This window comes from Sus scrofa, chromosome 13 (assembly GCF_054392235.1).
Source record: "Sus scrofa isolate SSC_HxYL_T2T_F1_AM1 chromosome 13, Sscrofa_HxYL_maternal_Yorkshire_Landrace_v2.0, whole genome shotgun sequence".
NCBI classification, from domain to species: Eukaryota; Metazoa; Chordata; class Mammalia; order Artiodactyla; family Suidae; genus Sus; species Sus scrofa.
In genome coordinates this window covers 43,829,862-43,844,605 of record NC_139395.1, presented here as the reverse complement: position 1 = coordinate 43,844,605, position 14,744 = coordinate 43,829,862, and the positions used below count along the sequence as shown (strand labels likewise).

Below are 14,744 nucleotides of genomic sequence, written 5' to 3'. Positions count from 1 at the left end.
TCTACATGTAGATGGTGGGTTTTTTGCTGTCTTTGTGGGAGAAGGTGAGCACCATGTCCTACTCCTCCACCATCTCGATCCCGCTTATTTAAGAGTAAAATAAAGATGCACCCAAGCTGCACAGTGAACGAGGCCCCCAGCATGCCTCAGCCTCTTTCCAAACCTGAGCTGTTCAGTAGAGCCTTCTGGGACACAGGCATGGCCTGTATCTGCGCATGAAAACATAGAAGGCACCAACCCCCTGTGGCTCTCAGGCTTTGAAGTGTGGCCAGTGCAACCGTGGAGCCAAGCTTTTTAGCTTTGTTTTAATTCTGATGAGTTTGCCTTTAACCAAGCACATGAGGCTGGTGCTACTGTATTGGACTGTGCAGTTGTAAACCAAAGTCCTCTTCAGTTCACAGGAGACTGTTCTCAGATGGAGGCTGATCTAGGGGACTGTGGGGCCCCGTGTAGCCAGGCAGAGCAACACTCCTATCCGTGCCGGCTTAGCAAGACGGAGGGGTAGCTGGAGCCCTCTGAGGAACAAGATTCTCATGCCCTGAGGCTCTCTAGGCGCCCTGCCTTCCTCAGCCAATCTGAACAACCAGAGAATCTGCTCCCCAGGCAGTTTGCAGTCTTAAAGTTACAGAAGAAAGAGGCTAAGGCATTTTGATTTCTAACCAGAAAATACTATATAGATTCCAGCTGCAGAGGCACCCCACCTGTGACTCTTCATCCAGGCAGCCGTGAACCCTTGAACCACATTGCTGGGGATTTCCTCTGCGTCCCTGCTGTTGGTCACCACTTATTCTTGTTTCTGAAGTGGAGCCTTGGTCACATCCTTGGGGACATTTGGGATGGAAGACTATCTTGGCTTTGTGCAAGGCAGGTGCTCAGGCTAAATGTGGCAGCTGTGGCCAAGATGACCATTCCTGAGAGGGTGGAGCAGGTTGACAGATAGACATACACATCTCAAAACAGGTTCAGTTGGACTGACCACAGGCTGAGGAATGGAAACTCAGATGGACAGGAAAGGGTGATGTGCCATCAGCCATAAGAGGCCACCATAGCTAGCAGTGGGCCCCCATAACCAGAGCAAGGGGAGGAGGAAGGTCACTGTGGGCAATGAATTTGTCCTGCATCTTTACTGAAACACCTCAATGGCAACAAAAGGAGATAGGGTGCCCCCTAGTGGCCTTGCCTTTGTCCCCTGTCATTCTCAAATGACAAAGGATTTAAAAAATCTTGACATCTTCCAGGAGTTGCTTAAACGTTTTCTACCCCATCCCACAGTCAGAAATACATTTTACGTGACTACTCAAGTGTGTATGTATGTAGGCATAAAAATCAAACAAGAGCCTCACACTGTGGATGCCTGTTCTCCTGCCCCAGAAATGGGCCAGAGCAAGCTCGTCTAGCCAGCTCTGCAAGTTTGCCCTGTGGCTGTGCTTCTGCTGGTGTGGGACAGGGCTGTGGTCCTTTGTGCTATGGTCACCCTCCCACACCCACTGGGAAGACATCAGGGAGATCACTGCACCTCTGTGATTGAAGGGTTCCCTGTGCATCCCAAGGTTGGCCACCTGACTCCAAGGCTGCAGGCCTCAGGATGCAGGACATTGTGTTCTGATAGCTAACAGACTGTGTTCTTGTTGGTGACATTTCAGGGACATCACATCAAACTCACTAACCCCTGAGGACACTGAAGACATGCCCATGGGGCAGGATGCTGAAATCTGCTTGCTAAAGTCAGGCGAACTGATGTAAGTGATGGGTCCCTGAGCTGGATTTACCTCAGTGTCATGTTTGGGGGAGGGACAGCAGAGGCTCAGGTGTGACACCCACAGTGGCTTTCAAGTTTGGTTTTTTTCTTCCTTTTTTTCCCGATATAATCTATACAAGGTAAAATTCCCCCTTTATAATGTACATTGCTTAGAATTTGACAAATAATACATTGCAATCACCAGATATCTGCTAGCCCCCACATCCAGCTTGGCCAGGGCTTACCCAGCCTCAGAACTCAGACCTCCACTCCCAGTTCTGCTAAAGAGGAAACCTAGGTCCAGAAAAGAGAAACAACTGGCCTACATGTAACCACAGAAAATACGAAACAGTTCCATCCTCCCGGGAAGCTCCCTCTGTCCCTTTAAAGTAGTTCTTCCCTCACCTTTATGCCCTGTATTCTTCCTTTTAGAAAATAACTTTATTCTCTTATTGTAAAAAAATTTTCCTTGGAGAAAATCAGGAAAGAGAGATAAGCAAACCACTTTGGTATGTAGCCTTCCTGTCTTCTTTATATTAATATGCATAATTTTCCAATATATAGATATTCTGCATCTTCTTTCACAGTCTTTAAACTTAATATTGCATGGGTATTTCCCCATCTCGTTCTTTTTCTCCAGTGTTGCAACCAGAGGCTGCATGATTGCACTATAGTCATTGAATAGATTCAGTCACTCATTCACAGATGTTTGTCCAGCACCTACTAAGTGCTGGATATTGTTCTAGTTCCTTAGAGCACATCAGTGAACAACAGAAACAAAGATTCCTGCCCTCATGTCTAGTTTACATTCCAGCAGGAGTTGACAAATGATAAACATCAGTAAATAAGTAAAGCATACAAGGTGATACCTGCTATGAAAAAGAAACAAAGAGTAGGACAAGTGGGGAGGGGTTTCACGTTTAAATAGAGTGACAACTAAAAGGAAAGACTTGAAGGAGTTACCATGCAGACATGTGAGGGAACAGCATTCGGGCAGAGGGAACAGTCAGTGCAAAGCCCCTGGGGCAGGGTGGTGCCTGGTGTGTTCAAGGAACAGGGAAAGAGCCTGTGTAGCTGAAGCAAAGAGAGGGAGGGTGACTAAGTCAGAGAGGGAATGGGGCCCACGCCACATCAGGCCTTCTTGGCCATTACAGGGACCTTGTCTTTCAATCTGAGGGAAATAGAGCTTAGTAATTAGATTTGGAACAGAATTATGACTTAATCTATCTTACATTAGAAAAGGAGTCACTCTGGTTGTCATGCAGAGAATGACTATGGAGGGATAGGGCCAGAAGTAGGAAAACAAGTAGAATTTACATTTATGATCTGAGTCTTGCAGACAACAGTCTTTTTTCTCTCTTGTGCTCTCTCTCTCTCTCTTTTTTTTTTTTTTTTTTTTTTTTTTTTCCTTTTTAGGGCTGCACCTGCAGCATATGGAAGTTCCCGAGCTAGGGGTGAATTGGAGCTGCTGGCCTCCACCATAGCCACAGCAACACAGGATCTGAGTTGCATCTGCGACCTATGCTGCAACTTGTGGCAGTGACGGATCCTTAACCCACTGAGTGAGACTGGGGATTGAACCCACCTCATGGATACTAGTCAGATTCTTAACCTGTTGAGCCACAGTGGGAACTCCCCGGGCTTTTTTTTTTTTTTTTTTTTTTTCCTCCAGTCTTTTTGCCTTTTCTTGAGCTGCTCCCGAGGGATATGGAGGTTGCCAAGCTAGGGGTCTAATTGGAGCTGTAGCCACCGGCCTACACCACAGCCACAGCAACTCGGGGTCTGAGGCCCGTCTGCATCTGCAACCTACACCACACTTCACGGCAACGCCAGATCCTTAACCCACTGAGCAAGGCTAGGGACCTAATCCGCAACCTCATGGCTCCTAGTCAGATTCGTTAACCACTGCGCCACGACGGGAACTCCGCGTTTTGGTGTTTTAATCATTGATTCGTTTTCTCATTTGCAAAACTTGGGGAGCATTTCCATCCACCTCCACATCTTTGGAGCCAACAGAACTCAATGCCACCACTTACTTGCTGTGCAGTGTTAGGCAAATTACCTACCTTCTCTGAGGTCCCCCCCACCCCCGCCGTGTTAAAAGGGACAGTAGTATTTTTCTCCACAAAAGGTAGTTTGGTGTAATAGAAAGGCAGTAGCTTTGGATCAAACCTGTGTGGACCTAGATGGAGTTTCTTTATCGTTTTGAATCTAGCTTACATGTAGACAGAAGCATCATGCTTCCTCAAAGCGCCATTGCAATAACACTCGAAATTGGCGAGCAGTTAGCCCTTTCACAGTAGAGGAGGGGAGATGAGACTGCCAGGGCCTTACACTCTGCACTGGGGGCCCCACCCTTGTGGCCAAGCTCACCTGTGGCCTCCGGATTTGCAGGGCAGGAGGGGGCGCCACTCCACCAGGGAGACCTTCCCCCTCAGGGCAGGTTCATCCTCTTAACGAAATCCTGACACAACCCAGACAGGAGGCAGGTGTGCTTGCCCTGTCTGCAGGTGAAAACCTGAGGCTGATGTGCGGGTGAGTCCCGCAGCAGCTGAGAAGCAAGGCAGGTACCAGCGTCGGGTCCTCTGCCTCCACCCTGCATGTTCTTCACACCACACTGTCCTGCAGGGGAACTCACTGTCCCCAAGCCCTTTGAATTTTTAGAGTTAGGACAGGAGACATAACCCCAAGAAGTCTACCTTCTGAAGTCCATCATACTTCCTTGCCTTAAAGTGTCTGGGTGTTTGCATTTAAGAAGAGCTGAAGTGGAGTTCCTGTCATGATGCAGCAGAAGTGAATCTGACTAGGAACCATGAGGTTGCAGGTTCATTCCCTGGCCCCCCTCAGTGGGTTAAGGATCCAGCATTGCTGTGAGCTAAGGCATAGGCCGGCATCTGTAGCTCCAATTTGATCCCTAGGCTGGGAACCTCCATATGCTGCAAGTGCAGCCCTAAAAAGCAAAAAAAAAAAGCTGAAGTGCTGCCCATTTGCAATCTTGCAGCAGGCCCCGGATTTCCTCTGAAAAGGACAATTGAAAGGGCAGGAGGTTTCAAATGATGGCTGTGCTTTCTGCTGGTGCTAATTAGGTAAATGGGGGAGGTGGGGAACTAAAAAAAGAGAGGAGAGACAGTGGACAGCTGAGCTGCAGGGCAGTGGCAGGAGAGCTGTGTCAGCCTGCGTTTCCTGCCCGTGAGGGGTGTAGCGCAGCCCAGGCCATCCTCTCAGTTCCAGCCGGCTCATGGGACCACACCAGCTCCTTACAGGCATGGGTTGTCTGTATTTTTTACTTCTCTGTCCCCAGTGCCTAGAGCTATGCCAGGCACATGGTAGGTACCCAGGAAACATCTGTTGGCAGGAGCTGCACATCCAGTTTTCTCTCGTGATTAAGTGTGTCAGTCATGGTGACCCAGATCATGTCCTCCTAAGAGCCTCCAGGGTCTCTGGTCACCTGAGCCACAGACAACATGACCAGTAGACTCTTCCTGCTTTGATCAGGTTCTTCTCTGCGTTTGTATTTTAGGATAAAACTACCCCTCACAGTGGAAGAGATCGCCAACTTCGGGGAGGGCAATAGGGAGTTGTTTGTGAGGTCCAGTACCTACAGCCTCATCCCCATCAGCGTGGCCGAGCCAGGCCTCACCATCAGCTGGGTCTTCTCCTCTGACCCCAAGAGTATCTCCTTCAGCGTGGTCTTCCGGGAGGCAGAGGACACGCCATTGGATCAGTGTAAGGTAAGGCTGGCTCCCAGCCAGCAGGATGCCCAGGCAGACCTTACTAGAATGTTCTGAGAGGGACACAGAGAGAAACCAGGGTGGGAAAGCCCACCGAGCTGCCTCACGAGGAGCAGGTGGTGCTCCTGCGCTTGTCCAGCCTGGGGAAGGAAAGACCCAAGGCTCGGGAGAGCCGTCTTCTAATGTCTGAAGGCCGCTCCTGGGCCATCTGCAGACTGTAGGTGAGACTTAGAGGAATACGATGTGTGACTCAGTTTGAGGATCATCCTTTTTTTTTTTTTTTTTTTTTTTTTTTTTTTTTTTTTAAAGTAACTCTGGTTTTATTTTAATTATATTTGTACAGTAACATCTCTTTCCATTCTTTTACTTTTAACCTATCTGTATCTCTTTATTTAGTAGGTTTTATTTATTTATTTATTTTTTGTCTTTTTGCCTTTCCCACGGCATATGGAGGTTCCCAGGCTAGGGGTCCAATCGGAGCTGTAGCCGCCGGCCTACACCAGAGCCACAGCAATGTGGGATCCCAGCCGCGTCTGCAGCCTACACCACAGCTCACGGCAACGCCGGATCGTTAACCCACTGAGCAAGGGCAGGGACCAAACCCGCAACCTCATGGTTCCTAGTCGGATTCGTTAACCACTGCGCCACCACGGGAACTCCTGAGGATCATCTTTTAACAAAGCCATGCAGAGCAAGAACGGTCACTGTGGGAGGTGGTAACCAGGATCTCTGCTTCCAGCTCTGAGCTCAAGGTGTTCAGCATCTCACCTCACAAAGATCACAGGCCATGTATCACTAGGGTAGTTGGACTGGAAATCTCGTGACAGATACCAGTTTCTAAACTCCTAACACATTCTGAGCATGGCATATTGGCAGTGCCTGGGACCATCTTTCTTAGTCTTGGCTGCACAGTAGAAACACCTGGCAAGCTTTTTTAAACCCACTTGTGAGTCAGTACCCCAGACCACTAAGTCAGAATCTCTAGGGTGCACCCAGGCATCCCTAGGTAATCCCAGGAGGCAGTCAAGGTTGAAAGTCACTGGTCCATATCAAGGGGAAGAAGCCAGGGTAGAAATGATGGGGTGGGATGGGGAGCATAGGGCAGTGAGTGAATAGACCTCCGGGGTGGGGGTGGGAGGGCTGATTCATTGTGAGCTAAGGAAGAGGGAGGGTCTGAAGTCCATGCCTGAACCTCAGCAGGGAGGTGCTGAGGAATGATGGAGGGAGAGCTGGTTTGGGTGGAAACATGAATTCCATGTGTCACACAGGCTGGATTGGAGCTAGAGTGGATCCTTAATACAAGATCTCCATTTTCTAAGAATGGCAAGAATCAAAGAGAGAAGTTGTATAAAGAAGCCATCTGAGAAGTCTCTGTGTTGACATCCACTAGTCCCTCACACATGTGGGCCCCTGGGCATCCCACGGGGCTGGTGGTGAGGGCCAGGGAAGGCCCAGAGTCGCAGGAGGCACAGATCACTGCTCCGGCCCTGGCATCCACACGGAGGGATGGGTGTCCACCTGGGTTGCTCTCCGCCCAACCCTGCATGGGTGGCGCCTGCTCATTGTAGAGGCTGCTTTGTCATGTCTGTCCTCTTCAGATTTTCTCCTTAAATTTAACTCTAGCCTCCCCTCCGGCCCCGCTCCACCCAAGTTGGCCTTGTTTACTGGATCTCATGCTCATTTCAAAACTGCTTTGCCCCTGTTTTCCTTTTGGGGACTTACAGCCTCACACACATGTAGCCCTGAAGCCCCTCCTTGAGCAATTCTGAACATCCACCCAGGAGGTCCTGGGGCATGTGGTTGGAGAGCGGATTCAGGCTCAGCCCGGCCAACAGGCACATATCTCAGTCCGTGAGGCAGGTCTTAGTCCCGGTTTGCAGAGGAGCAGCAGCTTCACCAGTGCACTTGTCAGCCCTCCTCATCTCTGGCTCCCTCCTGGCCTGGAGGGTATGGCTACTGTTGTCATTCCCACAGTGGACGCTAGGGGGAAGAAGGAACCCGTTTGCAGAGTGAGAGAGAAGGGTGCTCAGGTGCTCCTCTGCCTTCTCAGGCCTACTGTCACCAGTCAGCTGTGGGGCAGCTGTTATTTCTGCCTGGGGACCTGGACAGACATCAGCCTGGAGAACCAATGTCCAAGCTCACATCTCTAGCATCTATCCTGGGAACTCCCCATGTGATCCCCTAACCAGCCTGGACCTTGTAGGGAACAGTGGGACACAGTGCAGATTGCAACACTTAGGGTTTTTTCCGCTCATGGAGGTTCAGATAGGAGGAACTGTGCTGTGTATTTTCTCTGTTTATAACCATTTACTGAGCTTCTGTTGTACGCTGGACTCTGTAGTGCCCACTGGGGATAAAGAGATTAGAAACAACACAGGATCTGCCATTGCAGAGCCCCTGGTGTGATCAGAGAGAGAACTTATTAAGAAGCAACTGTGTGGAGTTCCCATTGTGGCACGGCAGAAACAAATCCAACTAGTAACCATGAGGTTGCGGGTTCGATCCCTAGGCTCATTCAGCAGGCTGGAGATCTGAGCTGTGCTGTAGGTCGCGGATGTGGCTCATATCCTGTGCTGCTGTGGGTATGGCTTAGGCTGGCAGCTGTAGCTCCAATTTGACTCCTAGCCTGGGAACCTCCATATGCTGCAGGTGTGGCCCTAAAAAGCAAAAAAAAAAAAAGAGAAGTAACTGTGATTCCAAGTGGTGATTGTCATGCTAGGAGTGGGCAGGCTCTGCAGGGACGGACACCTAGGAAGGATGCCTCACCCAGCCTGGGTGGCAGTGATCAGGTCAAGAGACCCTTGGGCCAAACCAGGAAAAGCTATTGGGAAGGGAGGGGGGACATGGGTTAGAGGAGATGCATCCAGGCAGAGGGAACAGCACAGCAGGCCAGTTCCATCTCTAGGAGACATCAGACACTCCCCACCCGGGACCACCCTCTTCAAAGGGACTTCCTCCATCAAGGTCATGCTTCCATGCTGAGGTTAGCGATTGTGAACTTGAGAAGCACTTGATGTAAGAAGTAAATCAAGGACCTGATGCTACCCATATGCAGACCGAGTCCCTGAATCTTGGTATATGCCAGAGACTAAGACCAGGCCCTGCCTCTGTCTTTGACTAGAGAAGCTCAGAGGCCTGCCCAGGGCCTCTGAGAGTTGGAAAGAACCAGGGCTGGGAGCAAGGACCCTGGACTTCTAATTTTTTTTAAACAGCTTTATGAGGTATAATTCACCCATTTAAGATGTACAATTACTGAGGTTTTTATTCAGTATTATTCACAGAGTTGTGTAGCCTTCACCACTATCATTTGATGATTTTCATCATCCCCAAAACAAAAAGAAACACTGTACCCATTACCCAGCCTCCACCCAGCAGCCACCAATGTACTTTCTGTCCTTATGAGATTACCTGTTTTGGACATTTCATGTGAGTGGAATCAAGCTTTAAGTGGTCTTTTGTGATTGAGTTTTTCTTTTTAGGGCCACACCTTCGGCATATGGAAGTCCCTGGGCTAGGGGTAGAATCAGAGCTGCCAGCATATGCCCCAGTCACAGCAACGTGGGATCTGAGCTGAGTCTGTGATCTACACCACAGCTCTCGGCAATGCTGGATCCTTAACCCACTGAGCGAGGCCAGGGATCAAACCCACATCCTCATGGACACTGTGTCCAGTTCTTAACACTGAGCCATAACAGGACCTCTGGCTTTTTCTATTTAGCATAGAACCTTGGCTTTGCACTAGGGCCCCAGGCCACTAGCGGTCCGAGAGATCAATAAAACCTACTTGGACTGCTGCAGACATATGGCATAAATCGAGGTATGGCTGTCCAGGCACTGGGAGCTATAGGAGATGCCCTGGAGCTCACATGGCAGAGATCTGTCTTGCTCAGGTTTATACCAAAACCCAAGTCTTCTGACATCACCTTGGCTGCATGAGCTTTCACCCTAGAACCTTTGTTAATCTTTCCTAAATGTTCTGATTGTTTGATTTAAAATAACAGCAAGAAAATCTTAACAGATTTTGACTGTGGAAGAAAAAATAGCGGCTGGAATGAACAAAAAAGTCTATAGAATAGAATGTTTTAAAGAAGTGAAGAGGGAGTTCTGTTGTGGTGTGGTGGAAACGAACCCAACTAGTATCCATGAGGACGCGGGTTCAATCCCTGGCCTCGCTCAGTGGACTAAGGATGGTGTTGCTGTGAGCTGTGGTGTACGCCAGCAGCTGTAGCTCTGATTCGACCACTAACCTGGAAACTTCTATATGCCATGGGTATGGCTCTAAAAAGCAAAAAAAAAAAAAAGAAGAAGAAGAAGAAGAAGTGAAGAGTATTAGCTTGAACATGTCCTCTTCAGAGGAGCTGCCTTAACGAGCTCTTGGTTTATGCTTTGTAATCAAGGTGGTGTGTAGGAAGGTTGAGGTGCTGGGGTCCCTGTATAAAAAACAGGCCTTTCTCTCCAGTACTTCTTCCTGCATGTGGTTGCTGAAGTGTCTTAGGCCAGGCTCAGAATTCTTAGGTTATGGACCACAAGAATAGACCTAACCACTCCACCTCCCTCCTGGGATTCTCGGTCCCCGGCGGGATTAAAATATTATAGAACATTAGTGGAACTTACGAGATAACATGTACAAAAGTGGCTTCCGGAGTCCACACATAGTAGGTCCCCATCCATCTCTGTTGCCTCCAGGCTTGTCTTAGGCATTTCCTACTCCCTGACCAGCACCAGCTTCCAGCCGGAGCCAGTGTTCTATGCTGTCTGGAAGATACTGTGTGTTCTGCACGTCTCTCCCGTGCCTTTGGGATCTCCCTTTTGAGATCTTTCTGACTCGTGTGTTATTTAGTTTCCACATATTTTGGGCTTTTTTCCCCAATAGCTGCTATTTATATCTAACTTAATTCCATTGTCAGAAAATGTACTTTGTATAGTTCGAGTCTTTTTACATCTAAGTTGTATTTTGTTTTTTTGCTTTTTGTAAACGGCCTAGAATATGGCATACCTGGTGAATGTTCCAAGTACACCTGAAAAGAATATGTGTTCTGCTGTTGTTAAGTGCAGTGTTCTGTAAATATCAGTTAGGTCAAGTTAGTTGATAGTGTTCCATTTCCTTATTGAGTTCCTCTCTACTTATTCCATCAATTATTGAGGGGCATTAAAATACTCAACTGTAATTATTAACTTAATTCTATCACTTTTCACTTCATGTGTGTTGAGGCGCTGTCATTAGGGGCATAAATGTTTAGGATTGTTTTGTCCTCTTGATGAATTGACATCTGTATCATTATCAAATTATCCCTGGCCATATTCTTTAATATAAAACCTACTTTGATATTAATAGAGTCAATCCAGCTTTCTTTTGACTAGTATTGGCATGGTATATCTTTATACATCCTTGTACTTTCAACTTATTTGTATATTTATGTTTAAATTGTATTTCTTGTAGGCATGATAGAGTTGGGGTTGCTTTTATCCAGCCTGATAATCTCTGCTTTTCAATTGGGTGTTTAGCCTACTTACATTTAACGTGATTATTAATGAGGTGAGGTTGAAGTCTCTTATCTTATTTGGGGTTTTTTTTGTCCCATCTGGTTGTTGTTCTCTTTTCCCTCACAAAGCAGTAAGTTAGGGCAATTGTAGGGCTCACCTCGTTCTCTCAAAGATCACTGTGCATCGTTGCCTGATGTCCATTGTCTTGAAAACTGTTGTTTTGGATATTTTGTCTATCTTTGGTTGTTCCTTGGGAGGGTAGATCTTAGCCATTCTCCCATGCTTTTGAACATGTTGTTCACCCCTCTTCCCCCCTCCCCCCACCCCCGGCCTGTAGCTGTCAGACCTCCCTGTAACTAGTTCAGTTGTCCAAGCTTAGTGTTGACTCTTCCAGGAAGTCTTCCCTGATTCTGCCTCTCCTCTCTCCTACCCAGGGGCTAGAATAGGCACCTTTCCCTGGTTCTCCCCTTGTGATACTTTTGCCCAACATAATTGAATGTTATCTTGCCTGTTTTCACTACTGAACCACAAGATCCTTAAAGGTAGAGCCCTTACTCTTACTTCACTTTGGGAACTTTGTGGCCAACATTTAGGGTTTCAAGAAATACACAGCTGCTATAAGATTGAGTTGAAAAAATAATCACACCTTTATAACTATTTTGGATTTGGTCATCTTACACAGGTTGAAAAATGTTTAATAGGAAAAAATTAAAACTAAATTGAGCAAACATCGCATTTTCAAAAAAAAGAACATGTCATTTTGTAAAGAATGAAATTGGTCACTTGTGGGGCAGCTCACCACCTTAGGAGCCTGATGTTGCTAAGATGTTACATGATCTATGTGATTTTTCATGAGCAGGCAACCTAATCTGAGGCTTAAGGCTGCTTAATGAGACAAGACCCTCTAGGTGCTTGTCCCGTCTAAAAAGTGTTATTAATTTTGGTTGGCTCTGTGTCATTTCTTATTTTTTATTGCCTATTATATCTTAAGGTGTTTTTTTTTTTCTTCTTCTTCTTCTTCTTTTTTTGGCTGCAACCATGGCATATGGAAGTTCCAGGCCAGGGATTGAATCTGAGCCGCAGCTGCAACCTACACCATAGCTGTAGTAATGCTGGATCGTTAATCCACTGCCCCAGGTGGGGGATTGGACCCACACCTCTGCAACAACTGTGCCACTGCGGGAATTCCTGTATCTTCAGTTTTAAAATGTATCTTATCTGTCCAGCAGGTTGAAGACTCTGCTCTTGGGGAAGAGGTTGGCCATCCAAAGATCCCAGCTTGGGCCCTGTCCAGCTCACACCATTTGCTCAGATTTGGCCTCTGACAGTGAGGCCCTTAGAACATGTCCTTAGAAAATAAATGTCTCCTGGGATTAATTTCTCATTCTTAGGAGAGGTAGAGAGGAAGCAAGAGACATAGAAAGATGAAAGGGCTCTGGGGTATATGGACTAACTGGGGCTAAGTGAGGAGCCAGGGGTGGGAGTGGGCCTGCAGGGGAGTGGGCCCAGCAGCTTTGCAACGTGCTTGAGAGATGTGGACGGAGGGCTAGGCCTGGCCTGTGAGATCCCTAAGGGCGACACTAGTGCCAGCAGGAGAGCCGACAGGATTTCACCTGGAATAAGCCCCAGATTCCTGAAGCCAGAAAGGAGCTGTGCCTCCAGATGGTGGAGCATTCTGACACTGGCCATGGTCAGAGGAGGCTGGGGACCACTCTTTGGGGATGTGGACCAATTCATAATTCTGGATGAAACATATCTACAGCCTCCCCCCATCATAAGTTATCGCCAAACCCAGGGCATGTGGAAGGTCCCCCACCACTCCTGGGGGCTGATCTGCACCCCAGTTCTGCTCAGTTCTGGCCTCAGATGAGGCAGACACTCAGCATCCCTGGGCCTCAGTTTCCTTCCCCAGAGCAGAGTCTCCCCAGAGGATCCATGGTGCCCTCTCAGCATCCATGACACTTGTCCTGTCTGCTTTTCCTCCCAGGTGCTCATTCCCACCACCCGATGCAATTCCCACAAGGAAAACATCCAGGGTCAGCTCAAGGTCCGCACACCAGGCATCTACATGCTCATCTTTGACAACACCTTTTCCAGGTAAGGGCCACCGCATTCATCAGCATCCAGATCCATACACCTGGCACCTGGTCTCAGGAACAGAGGTGGGAGTTCCCATCATGACTCAGCAGGTTAAAAAACCCAACTAGTATCCATGAGGATGTGGGTTCAATCCCTGGCCTCGGTCAGTGGGTTAAGGATCCTTCCTTGCTGTGGCTGTGGCATAGGTTGGCACCTGCAGCTCCGATTCAACCCCTAACCTGGGAACCTCCATATGCCACAGGTGCAGCCCTAAAGAGAAAAAAGAAAGAATAGAGGTGGATGTTTAAAAGAAGTGATTTAATAATCAGTCATTTATTATCAGTAGCCCTTTGATTTTAGACCTCTACTGTGGTGTTCCAGTGTCTGTTGTAGGCAGTGTCACACACAGGCTAATACTTAAGAGAGTCGCACTGTGTGTCGAGGGTGTTCTCCACTCTCCCTCACTCAGTTCAGCCCCACGGAGCTCATGCCATGCGGACTTTCTCCTCATGTTACTGCTAAGGGACTGAGGACCACAAGGAGAAAAGAGTGACACTCCTAAGTCACACAACTAGTGGTGGAGTGGATTTGAACCCAGGGGCCTGGCCACAGGCTCTGGGCTCTTACCCAGGATGCTCTCTGGCCTCCCTGCTGTCCAGATCCACACTGCCCAAACCCGAGAAGAGCTCAGTAAATAGAGTGGAAGGATTGGGTGGACAGATAGGTAGATGAGAGAGAAGCAAAGGAATGAAGGCTAAGCTTGAAATAATAAGTACCAGACTGTGAGGTGAAACGGCTGGGTCCTGTCTTCATAGGAGTGGAGGCGCAGGTACCAACTCTGGGAAGATACAGGTCCAGGAGTGTAGGGCTTGGGTGTGGGAGGATGGGGATATAGGGAGATAAGGATGGAGGAGGGGCCATTGTTGGGACAGAGGACCAACATTGGTTGAGCATCTCCCATGGGCCAGGAGCCTGCTTCATGGAGACATGAGACAGGGGTGACAGAGGTGGTGAAGGTTACTGGGCACCTGTCCCTTTTATGTCTTCTGACTTCAGCATAAGCCCATAATAAGGGCTTGCCTCTTGTATAACACCTGCCTGATCAACATCCAGCCACATCCTTTCTGAGTGCAGCCCTGAGCTAGTGGCCACATCCCCGCACATGGACACCCTTCCCAGCCCACTTGGCTTTAAGCAGCATAACTTAATAAGATACTCTAAGGGAAAGCAAGAGTGCCACCCCCTTACCACCTCCAGGCCTTGAACTCCCAGGGAGAGGTTAGAAGAACGGGCCCCCGCTTTGCCCCTCTCCTGCCCCCACATCCATGCACCCATGAACATGAAGACACCTGGAGTTAGCAGGACTTTTGGCCACAGGCCCAGTGTGTCCAAAGAGCTGCTTTTGGACTGGGCATGGCCCTCACCCCCTTCTGGGCTGGAGGATAGGGTAGTGGTTAGAAGACTGGGTGGAGGCCTGCCAGGCACAGGCTCTGTTCTTCCCTCTGCGGGTTTTAGTTGAACCCCAGTTTCTTCTGCAGCGGCGGCCAGCTTTTTCACTACCTCACTGAGCCCCATTGCGGGCTGACAGAGAGGTTGAGGAGAGCATGCCGAGGGTGGAGCACAGCCTCAAGCTGACTCCCACTTATCCCTAGAAGTGGCTGTGGTCTGTGACACTCTAGTCTTATAGCCCACCGAGGTCATCTCAGGGGCCT

General features: G+C 48.6%; 1 protein-coding gene across 7 annotated transcripts in view; it reads left to right on the top strand.

The window, feature by feature from the left end:
- Positions 1-14,744, top strand: part of FYCO1 (FYVE and coiled-coil domain autophagy adaptor 1) — a 79,770-nt gene that overhangs the window by 60,752 nt on the left and 4,274 nt on the right. For 5 of the 7 annotated variants that reach the window (XM_021068198.2, XM_021068193.2, XM_084986526.1 and 2 more), the window contains 3 exons: positions 1,644-1,739; positions 5,259-5,469; positions 12,941-13,050. In XM_021068198.2, coding sequence (XP_020923857.1) covers positions 1,644-1,739; positions 5,259-5,469; positions 12,941-13,050 — 417 coding nt within the window. Of the gene's footprint in view, positions 1-1,643; positions 1,741-5,258; positions 5,470-12,940; positions 13,051-14,744 lie in introns of those variants that run through there. The other 2 variants (XR_014822215.1, XR_014822214.1) reach the window with 1 other exon arrangement.